Source organism: Leptidea sinapis, chromosome 2, assembly GCF_905404315.1.
Source record: "Leptidea sinapis chromosome 2, ilLepSina1.1, whole genome shotgun sequence".
Lineage (NCBI taxonomy): Eukaryota > Metazoa > Arthropoda > Insecta > Lepidoptera > Pieridae > Leptidea > Leptidea sinapis.
This window is the reverse complement of record NC_066266.1, coordinates 20,813,113-20,825,461: the sequence shown is the minus strand read 5'-3', so window position 1 is coordinate 20,825,461 and position 12,349 is coordinate 20,813,113. Positions and strand designations below refer to the sequence as shown.

The following is a 12,349-nucleotide window of genomic DNA, read 5'->3' as shown; positions in this document are numbered from 1 at the left end:
TATTAGATTCAACATATATATTATACTAGTGGACCCAACAGACGTTGTCCTGTACACACGTCTTAAATTTGAAAAATCGGTCCAGCCGTTAGGTGGAGTTCACTAACATATACATGAGCAGGAGAATTATATAATATGGATGGAGTTGAGAATCTAAACCAATTTCAAATTCACTGAAACAAACAAAAAAAATCATCAAAATCGGTCCAGCCGTTTAGGATGCTGTTTAATTGTGAATCTAAACCATTCTCGAATCCACCTGAAGACACACACCAATCTCAAATTCACTGGAACACACAAAAATATCATCAAAATCGGTCCAGCCGTTTAGGAGGTAGTTCAATTGTGAATCTAAACCATCCTCGAATCCACCTGAAGACACACAGAAAGTTTCATCAAAATCGGTCCAGCCGTCTAAGAGGAGTTCAGTGACATACACACTCACAGAAGAATTATATATATAAAGAAGATTATATTTTAGCAGAGAGTAATTGGGCATATTGATTATTAATTTTAGGTTATATTTTACTTTTAGGTATATCTTTTTTCTCCCACTTTTTTAGACTGACATACGATTTGCTTTTTTCTTAGTTTTGTTACGTTCTACAATTATTAATAAGTTTTCATGATGTACGCCACTTCTTTCAGTGGGTCCCAAAATACATGCATTCTCGCCATCCTCCTTAGCGCTTGTCAAACAAATAATTACACCAATTTTGTTTCCATTTAATACATTTTTAAACAAAAATTTACTCTCCCACTTAAAAATACACACTGTAAAATATTATGTTTCTATTTTCATATGCGATTACTAATTATGACAGTAATCACGACCATCATGTTCACGAAGCATCCTTACACAAACAATGAATTGAAGCTGTAAAGGTTAATGAATCCATTATACGATTATTCTTTATATATTTTATGAAATATTTCATAATATTTTAACATAGTTCATATATGGGATACAGCACCTTACAAACTAAAATGTTATGTATATGACAGCTATTGTAGAATACTAATCCTTCTAAAAGAGAGGCCGTCGAGTTTCTTGTATGTTCTTATTTATTTATTTATGGAATAGGAGGACAAACGAGCGTACGGGTCACCTGGTGTTAAGTGTTCACCGCCACCCACATTCTCTTGCAACACCAGAGGAATCACAAGAGCGTTGCCGGCTCTTAAGGAAGGTGTACGCGCTTTTTTGGAATGTACCCATGTCGTATCGTCCCGGAAACACCGCACAAGGAAGTTTATTCCACAGCTTTGTAGTACGTGGAAGAAAGCTCCTTGAAAACCGCACTGTGGATGACCGCCACACATCCAAATGGTGGGGATGATATCCTAACTTGTGGCGTGTCGTGTGAAGGTGGAATTCGGCGGCAGGAATCAGGTTAAACAGCTCTTCGGAACACTCCCCGTGATAAATGCGGTAGAAGACACACAATGAAGCGACATCTCTACGCAACTTCACTTATGTGCCTATGAACATACATTACATTATCAAGAATATATTGAGAAGCAACAGTCAAGATGTTAATTTCTTTGAATTTTGCTCTCAATAATTGTTTAGGACCTAGGTTATAAATAGCGCGAGTAGCCCTCTTCTGCAGCACAAATATTGTATTAATATCGGCAGCGGTGCCCCAAAATGTTGTTCAAAATCCAACATAATAAAAGCTATTCTTAAAATAGACAACAAAATAAGACAAATAATTAAATAAATTCACTATTTGCTCTAACTGTCATTAATTACATGAATCTGGACAGATCGCACCCTGATATAACATTTGTTTCAATTTACACGACGTCCAAAGCTTCAGGGGAGACTGGGGTCGGTTGGGACAAAAGTTTTATTTACTAACGAAATGAAATTTATTTATTGCATCGAATACAGTATAGTAGATATTAAATTTATTGAAGTGTCTTCTATTCGGCTAATTTAAATTAGTATGTAAAACGTTTACATAAAAAATCCTCAAACACTATAATATTTTTTTGTCAATTAACCATTTAAACAGGAGTCCAGTAAATCGTTTCTGTGGTAATTTTCTTATTTCTAGGGGTTGATGGTTAAATAATTTAATACACATTGCGGAGCTATTATCTAGGTATAATGTTGTTCTGGGACAGTGGCCATAAACCAGTCTATCCGCTAATAAATCCGCTTTTAAATTAATGATTATTTCGTTTTACAAATTTATACGCTTCATATTGGGCAATGTCAAAATAGGACATGGCAGGTGAACGCCTACCACGATTTTCTTTTATGATAATAAAGGACGAGACGAGCAGGACGTTCAGCTGATCACAATTGATACGCCCTACCCATTACAATGCAGTATCGCTCAGGATTCTTGAATAACCCAAAATTCTGAGTGGCACTACAACTGCGCTCAATTGAGACATAAGATGTTAAGTCTCATTTGCCCAGTAATTTTACTAACTACGGCACCCTTCAGACAGAAACACAATAATTTTTACACATTACTGCTTCACAGCAGAAATAGGCGCCGTTGTTGTACCCATAATCTAGCCGGCTTCCTGTGCAAAGGAGCCTCCCACTGGTAGCATAAGAGAACTTCAAATTTGCTTTTCCGAAGAATAAATGCAAAGAGAAAAAAAAATTGACATTCATAATTGCCGTCTTCTTGAACTACATGAATAAAGTGATTATGATTTGATTCTATTTATATATAAAAATCAATGTTTATATGTTCGTTCCCTATTCGTTCTGAAACCATTCATCAGTCTGTGATTAAGGTTTTTCAAAGAATTTTGGGTCCGCCGTTGCAATGGTTTCTGGCCCAAAAAATATATAAATAGCAATCAGTGTTTTTTTATGACAAAAAGGGACGAGACGAGCAGTACGTTCAGCTGATGGTAACTGATACGCCCTACCCATTACAATGCAGTGCCGCTCAGGATTCTTGATAAACCCAAAAATTCTTAGTGGCACTACTATTGCGCTCGTCACCTTGTGACATAAGTATACATATCATGTTAAGTCTCATTTGCCCAGTAATTTCACTAGCTACGGGGTCCTTCAGAATGAAACCAAGTTATGCTTACACATTACTGTTTAACACCCATACATACATGATGTTGTTTCATTATCTAGCCGGCATCCTTTGCAAAGGAGCCTCCCACTGATAAAGTGGTGGTTTGTTCTGTATACTTTTCAATATCATGAATCAGATTATAGTAAAACTATTAACGGGCGTTCTGAAGATGCCCGTGACGGTTTCAAGACCAAAAATCTATATAAATAAATAATAATATATTTGATCTTGTTATAATATAATCCATACTGCTAACATGGCAAACTATGTATGGATTGTTCTCGCTTTGAAAAATCGTCTTACCAATTACGTTACATTACTACTATAGGGACAATTCAAAAATATTAAAAATCACGTAACTTACAGAATATTGTTATTTATTTATTTACTATAATAAACAGTCTATATTTCTTTATATTTAAAGCGGTATTGCAAAACAACAACTATAAAAATAATCCGTCTTAACCCACCCGCCTGTCCCCGCATTTCCATAGATTTTCAATCAACAGTCGATATAAAAGGCTTGTCCTAAACCAAGACAAGGCAGTACACTGCCAACCTTAAACACACCAGGCAAAATGGCGTCGAGGAAAGAAAGCTTCATATCGATACTAATATTGGCATCCTGCAGTTTAGGCATCGTTTATGGAGACGATTTCAAGGTAAAATTTTGCCTGAACTTTTACCTTTCAATATTTTTGTTAAATAACAGGGGCAAGTAAAACGGCTTTGATAATTTATACGTGAAAACCGATGAAAAAAGGCCAGGTTTATTACTTTAGTGTGCGTGACAAGCTACGCCTTACACTCGCGATTTGTATGTCACTTTATCTCACACATCAGCAACACCATGGGTGCAGAGGGCCTTCCCGAGAGGTTGTGCAAATGGGTCACTAGCTTTTTGGCTGATTGGAGTATCAAGGTTGTTATCAACGGTGTATGCTCCGACTTAACAGTCACAAACGCTGGTGTCCCGCAAGGCTGCATGCTATCCCCTACACTGTTTCTTCTGCATATCAATGATATACTGCAAATAAGCAGTATTCATTGCTACGCAGACGACAGCACAAGGTATGCTTCCTACACCGGCCGTGCTAATATATCTCGGGATAGCATCGACGAGAACCGGAACAAACCTGAGTCTGAAATCGAGACTATATTTTGCAAAGTCTTGGAATGGGGCCGACAAAATTTAGTCCAATTCAACTCCAAGAAGACACAAGTTTTTGCGTTTACCGCTAAAAAGCCACCCTTTGTCGTATTACCTCGATTCGAGATCACTTCTCTAACTCCCACAGCTTGTATCGGCATACTTGGCGTCAATATATCGAGCGACGTTCCGTGGTCACTTGGAAGGGAAGGCCTTACAGGCCTAAAAAGGTTAGTGTACTCAGTAAGGCGAGACAGTATTTCACTACAAGCCACCGCCTGCAACTTTATAAGGCGCAAATTTGGCCTAACGGTTTGCCAATCCATTCATGGCATTTCTTGAAGGTCCCTTAGGTTCATCATTTATCGGTTCAGGAAATCTGCAGCCGGTAATTGATTCCACAAATTGGCTGTGCGAGGCAGATATTTCTTGCAAAATGCGTGGTTTTAGAATGCCAGACGTCAAAATGTTGCGGGTGGATATTCGCATTTTAACATAATGTCTGATGGTGGAACTCGGATGCTGGTATCAACCCAAATAACCCCTCGGATAGTATTAATGTTTTATTTACTACTAAATAAAATATATTCATAACGCAGCATTGCGTATATGTTATTTATATTGCTAGATAAAAAAGGGGATAAAATCTTCCTCAGGAATTTAACTCCTTTCTGTCATAAATTACAGTCAAACAACTTGTTTACCAAAACAATTAGTTATATCAAGGTCAAGATATACAGGATGTTCAAAAAATCCTGTACTGTGAAATAAAAACATTATAAATGTTTGGACACCTCTCCGGCCATTTTAATTATTTCCCGCCCACACACCTATGTCATTCATGGACACTGAGAAGGGCGTGCAGGCCACGGCAGAAACGAAAGTTTAGTATTAAGAATAAACATCGCTCGCAGCTAGTTATACGCCATTGGACCGAGGTCAGGGCGATGACATTCAGCGTTCTCAAGATTTTTGAAAGCATTTAATATGAAATGTATTTTTTTTTCTTTTTATTTATAGTGGTGTCTACGCATTCAACTTCATATCCGTATCAAGTATCGTACAGGGTTTTTTTTCACGGTGTATAGTCTACGTCGGTAGATTAATGTAGAATTCTATAATTATTATTCAGGATGAAAGCATAGATAAAGGTGCCCACAGCGATCGCGGAGGTGTTTGGTTCGGGCCCCGTCTAGGCAAGAGGTCATCCCATCAACAAAATGAAAACAGGTACTTTTCTCAGTGTATATACCACTTTATTTTTGACGTGAAAACTTCTTTAGTTGTAATTGGTGATGTCGTGCGAAGGTGGAATTCGGCAACAGGAATCAGGACAATCACTTTATACTACACTATAGTCGGAAATGTAATTCGAGATCAAAAATGTAAGCAAAGAAATGTCACTGACAATATGACAATTCAGAGATTATCAACACTTTTCTAGGTAGTTCAATTATAAACTTATTTCGATTCATAATACATAAATGATAAATATATGAACTTTTCACTTAAATAAATAGTAGTTATAAAACCTAAAAAGACACACCTTATATAGAAAACCGAACTAAAATACAGGAATTTTGTTTTGAAGTTTTAAATTAACAAAAATCTCAATTTTCAACTCGAAAAACGGAATGATTTTATCAAATTAATGTATTGTCATCGGTCCTTGATAATTCTACGAAGTTTTAAGGTAAGAAGTTTAAAGTGGGTCAAAATCGCACCCAAATGAGTCGGTTACAAACAAAACATACATACAGGTCAAGCTAATAAAAATCGTGTAAAAATACATTCAATTGATTTTTAGTATAAGTTTGATCACTTTAATATTTTTTTCAGCCGGCCTGCACTATTCAAGCTTTTAGAGGCAGCGGATGCTGTGAACTTTTACTATAACCAACTGCCGTATGATATGCAGGCGGAGGCACAGGGTAAGTATACGAATCTAGGCTACCCTTCGTTTAAATAAATTCTATTCCAATTATTATGACGAGTACTCAACGGATCAGCCTAGCCATCCAACGCAGAAATGCTGCCAGTATTCTTGGTACGCTTCCACTTAATGATAGTTTTAATTTTATATGATGATTATTGGACATATAGTTTGAAGATTTGTTTTGTTTGAATAAATATAACATGACGGGTACTAATGATATATTTTACTAGCTGCCCCGACAGACGTTGTTCTGTAGATTATAAAAAAAACACTGTTTTATAAGAAATTGCCCATAATATTTCAAAACCTCAAGAATTATTTCGTAAAAATGCTCAAACCGTGCGTCACTAAATTCTCTCATAGAAATTATGTTCATACAAAACAAATATTGAAAATAAAAATAATTATGGGTCCCAAATCGAAATAAAATCTATCCTATCTCTCAAGTTGGACCGAACTGCACTCCATGCAGTAATCCCCATTAAAAACCGTTCATTGGTTTAGGAGTCCATCGCAGACAAACAACGTATCACGTAATTTATATATATTAAGATCAATTTGATGCCGATATATGGACGTCGTCAGTAGCGTGTATCCTGAATTAGGGAATCAAAGACTAAAACGAATTAGGCGCCACGTGGACACTTTGATGTACTATTAGTGTCAAGTGTCAATGTGTCGAAAGTTTCTCGCCACCTCCACAGTTCCGCCAAAGAGGATGTAAATACTACATAATAAGAGGCAGGACTGCCTGAGTAAAAATTGAAATTTACAGTCACCAACTTATCTGTGAACTGATGGGTGCTGCCATTTTTGTTTCAATGTTGCTATTAATTCCAATGTGCACAAAAGTCGGGGCATAGGCATATAACGCTTAAAATTTAGAAGTATCGCAATAAAACACACGGAACACTCGAAAGTAGTAGACACTGACAGTCGAATGACATTTCAACATGGCGATCGTAGTTCCTATTTTTGCCATTTCACAGATAAGTTACGTAATTACAATATGGCGGTGAAGTATAATCCGGCTGAGTTTGAAAGCGAACACTTGTTTAGCGAACACGTAGTGGATATAGGCTATGTCCGTTTTTTTCAAAATTATAGCCGTCATATGTCAATCTATTAATGACTGCACGTTTCATATCAATCGAGTGAATCGCTTTTTTCTTAGAGAGTTTCATTAGGCTGATTGCGCACTGGAATTGAATTTAATTTTGAGCAACACAAAACATTATCGTTTTTTTTTTATGGAATAGGAGGACAAACGAGCGTACGGGTCACCTGGTGTTAAGTGATCACCGCCGCCCACAATCTCTTGCAACACCAGAGGAATCACAGCCGCGTTGCCGGCCTTTAAGGAAGGTGTACGCGCTTTGTTATTGTTTCGAAGCACTTATTTATGCATGTAACTTCCTATGACCTTGGAGTAATTTACACTTCAATATTGCAAGCCATAGACTATATAATTTAGATGACATCATAACGTAATCCAAAATCTTACCTAAAATTATAGGCATTGACTTACAATAAACAACCAGACTCACAATCACGTACTAATATTGCCTGAAGCAAAACTCTGCCAACGCGTCTATTACGCAGAGATTTTCGTTCAGTTGTGTTTCGACCGCGCTTTGAATACAACGCCACGCAATAACAAAGTCTGCAGAAAAAAACTGTTCAAATAACAGCATATCCAAACTTAAAGTGGCCGTGTAAATTGTATGAGTGTGTGCGTGCGTCAATTCGGGCGTTCTAGTATGATGTTAAAGTACTGTTATTAACTGTATTGTAATATTATTTCATTTTTCATTTTTAAGTAATGACCATACTTAGTTATAATGTGTCTAAGGCTTTTTTATTCATTCCGTTTTATTTATTTTACTGTGTGGTGGTGTAATGAATATATTTCTTTTCTATTGTAGGTATTCTAAATTGGAATTTTCTATTTTGTTGGCAATGATATTATAGTATTAAAAGAGGTGCGATAATTGCATTCACTATCCTTCTTTGACGTGTGATTGTCATGAAGTGTGCTATTGCAATGTTAAATTATTCATGTGTGCGTTAGTGTATCATTTACAAACTCCGAATGTTGTCTAGGTAACCTATCTGTACTTTTAACGGCCATTCCCAATACACTGTCTACAGATAGAGATAAATTACTACCTTCTACTGTCAGTAATTAGCTGTCAATAATCTGAAGCAGTCCCAATATACCCGATATGTCATTTTTATCGCCTTATATTGGGACGCGTGAATTGCAATTTCCATACAAACTTCTATCGTTCGTAAGCTATACGTTGTCCAATTGACAGACCGTCGATAAGTTTATTGGAACAGAAAAGTCAACGATAGTTACGGTTTTTATCTCAAGTAAGTGATAGACTGAATATTGGGTACGGCCGTAAATATCATTGTTTTGTTCTATTATTTTTTGACGTTACTTTTTATTTGTTCGTAAATGTGTTCAATTTTATAATAACATCCTTTACTCACTTAAAGGCTTTTTAGTAGATAAACGAGTAATCTTCACGCCAAAACTTGGCCGTGCTGTCGAAGAAGGCAGGGGTTACGACAACGTGGAGTATACACCTCGCTTGGGACGACGTAAGCTGCCGCAAGATCTGCCCCCACTTTCCGAAGACGATGTGTTTGTATTCAATCCATTATTAAATAAAAATTTCTGTCGTGAAGCAGTATTGTGTAAGCATTACTGTATTTCGGTCTGAAGGGCGCCGTAGCTAGTGAAAATACTCGGACGAGACGTAACATCTTTTGTCTCAAGATGACGAGTGCGAATTTTTGGGTTTTTCAATAATGCTGAGCGACACTGCATTGTAATGGGCAGGGCATATCAATTACCATTAGCTGTCTAGCATTACCGTCCTGCTCGTCTGGTCCCTTATTTACATTGAAAAAAAAACAACAGACTGAAAATCTTTTTTTTTGTGGAATGGGAGGACAATAGAACATAGGCCTTTGCCCTGTGTTTCCCCGGGACATAAAAAGAATAAGGATGTCCCAGGCCCAAGGGTGTCCTAAGAGACGACTCATGGCATTTACCAGTAGGAGGCTTTTTTGCATAGGATACCGGCTAGATTATGGGTACCACAACAGCGCCTTTTATTGTGTTTCGGTCTGAAGGGTGCCGTAGCTAGTGAAATTACTGGGCAAATGAGACTTAACATCTTATGTCTCAAGGTTACGAGCTCAAATGTAGTGTCGCAATTTGTGAGTTTGCCAAGAATTCTGGGTGAATGTCCTGCTCGTCTCGTCCTATATTGTCATAAAAAACACATATATTTCACTTGTGAGGATTCTTTAGAACTGGTGTTTCTGTTGTGAAGCAGTAATGTGCGTGTGTTGTGTTTCCGTTGGAGGGTGCAATAACTAGTGAAATTTGATACTTTACAGTTTATGTGTTACGGTGACAGATGACAATTGAAATGCGGCTCAAAATTTTGGTTATAACATGCATACACCTTGCTCAAAGGCCGGCAACACTCCTGTGATTCATCTGGTATTGCAAGAGAATGTGGGTGGCGGTGACCACATAACACCAAGTACACTCGTTTGTCCTGCTTTTACATAAAAAAAGAATGATCAATTTTAGTATATTTTTTTATATTTTATGTTCCAGTTACAATTACGACCAGGCTGCCAACTCAAAAGCAAGCTATTTCTCCCCCAGATTGGGGAGAAACTATAATTTTTCACCTCGACTTGGACGGGAACTAAACTATGGTGAGTTTTGTTTTTAAATAATTCAAGCGAATTTCAAAATAGCTGACAAGAAATATTTAGTGTACTACACCAAAACATCTACTGTGCCCCCCCATTTACTCAATTGCACGCCCTACTAATAATTACCACACTCTATGAGGTGTGGAAATTGAGGGCAAATACTTATGGAAGCTTACCCTTTCTTGGTTGGAGTTCGCCCGCCATCCAACCTGGCGAATGCGACAAACAGGCGTCTACTGTGCCCAATATTGACTAAGTCTTACCTTAATAATTACCACACTCTATGGAAAGAAGAAAGTTAAGCTTACCTACCCTTAGTCGTTTGGAGTTCGTCCTCAATGCGACCTGGTGAATGCGACAAACAGGCGTCTACTGTGCCCCCCATTTACTCAGTCCTACACCTTAATAATTACCACACTCTATGAGGTGTGTAAATTGAGGGCAAATACTTAAGAAAGTTTACCCTTACTTGGTTGGAGTGCGTTCGCAATGCGACCTGGTGAATGCGACAAACAGGCATGTACTGTGCCCCCCATTTACTCAGTTGCACACCTTAATAATTACCACACTGTATGAGGTGTGGAAATTGGGAGCAAATGGTTAAGGAAGCTTACCCTTACTCGGTTGGAGTTGGTCCTCAATGCGACCTGGCGAATGCGAGAATGTGAGAGACTTAAGGCGGCTTGACGACTCGACGGCACTTAGAAAAATTTTTTATAGGCTGATATCCCTTTAAGTTCGTAATGTTCGAAGAGAAAACCTGTAAAGTTTCGTAATTGACTCCTGCTAAAACCTTTGCATAACTTTACCCCTGTGGCAGCACGGTTTGTGTCCGTGATGTGTCTTGAAAACAGCACACATCTTAATGATGAGATATTTTTGTAGCGAGTGATGCTGCACTGATTCAATTTGATGAAGATGATGATGATTTGTTACATGATATTGCTATATTGAGACAACGCTACCGATATTAATACCTACAATATGTGTGCTACAGAAAAGGACTATTCGCGCTATTTATAACCTTGGTCCTAAAGAATCATTGACAGCAAAATTCAATAAAATTAACATCTTGACTGTTGCTTCTCAATATATTCTTGATAATGTAATTATATGTTCATAGGGATATAAGTGAATTTCATCAGTGAGATCGAATCAGAAATGAGGAGATCCGTAGGAAAACCAAAGTAACAGTTAGTCCAAATGATTGTGAAACTTAAGTGGCAGTGGGCAGGGCACATAGTTCGACGGACAGATGGCCGTTGGGGCAGTAAAGTCCTCAAATGGCGACCACGTACCGGAAGCCGCAGTGTTGGTAGGCCCACAAGGTGGACCGACGATTTGGTCAAGATGCCCGGAATCGTTGAATGAGGACAGTGCAGGACCGATCGTCGTGGAAATCTTTGGGGGAGGCATTTGTCCAGCAGTGGACATCTTCCGTCTGATGTTGATGATTAACGGCCGTTCCCAATATTCAGTCTCTTATATCTTATATCTCTTACTTGAGATAAAAATCGTAACTATCGTTGACTTTTCTGTCCCAATAAACTCATCGACGGTAACTCACCTAATCCGTGCACGCTGTCTGTCAATGGGACGACGTATAGCTTACCAGCGATATAAAGTTTGTATGGAAATTGCAATTCACGCGTCCCAATATAAGGCAATAAGAATGACTTATCGGGAATATTGGGACACCTTCAGATTATTGACAGCTAATTACTGACAGTAGAAGGTATTAATTTATCTCTATCTGTAGATAGTATATTGGGAACTGCCGTAAGTGAATTTGCTAGAAACTGTCACAACCATAATGTTAACACCAGGAACAGACATAAACTTATAATGCCTACTACTCGGCTAAGTCGAGTTAGTACGTCTTTTGTGGGGCGATGTAAGTATATGCTTTTACAAGAATATCCCAGAAAATGTTCAAAACAAAAATATTACGTTATTCAAAATAATTGTTAAAAAATATTTGTGTGGTAAAGGTTACTATAACATAAATGACTTTATTAATGGGAATGGAGCGACCGCCCTTAGGCTGTTAAATAATAAGTTGAATTGTACAATATTACTTTGTAAACATATTTTTTTTGACGTGAAAAAAGCCCGCTGAGTTTTGTTGCGCCTATTCTTCTCAGGTCTGAGGCATTCGTTTTGGAATGGGTGGTAGTTTTTGACTTTCAATAAGTGATGTCACATCCTATTTTGAATGAAAATATTTGAATTTAAATTTGATGTTGAATTTCAGAATTATACCCAAGAGCTCCACGGTTCACGCGAAGTGTTAACGCAACAAAATTGAGATAAATATACCTACCCACCCACCCACTATGAAAACGCGGAAGTAATATTACTATGAATTACTATGAAAAAAAAATTATTATGTAATAAATTAAATAAGGCTTATTTTTAAATGTTTTGGACAAATTAAATCTATTTATAATATGT

The 12,349-nt window shown here is 37.5% G+C and overlaps 1 protein-coding gene across 1 annotated transcript; it reads left to right on the top strand.

The window, feature by feature from the left end:
• The first annotated feature begins 4,648 nt into the window (after positions 1-4,648).
• Positions 4,649-12,349, top strand: LOC126973531 (PBAN-type neuropeptides-like). Its single transcript, XM_050820877.1, has 6 exons — positions 4,649-4,672; positions 5,345-5,442; positions 6,052-6,143; positions 8,654-8,801; positions 9,792-9,895; positions 12,150-12,349. Exons 1-6 carry the CDS (start codon positions 4,649-4,651, stop codon positions 12,206-12,208), a joined length of 525 nt encoding a protein of 174 aa, XP_050676834.1. The 3' UTR covers positions 12,209-12,349.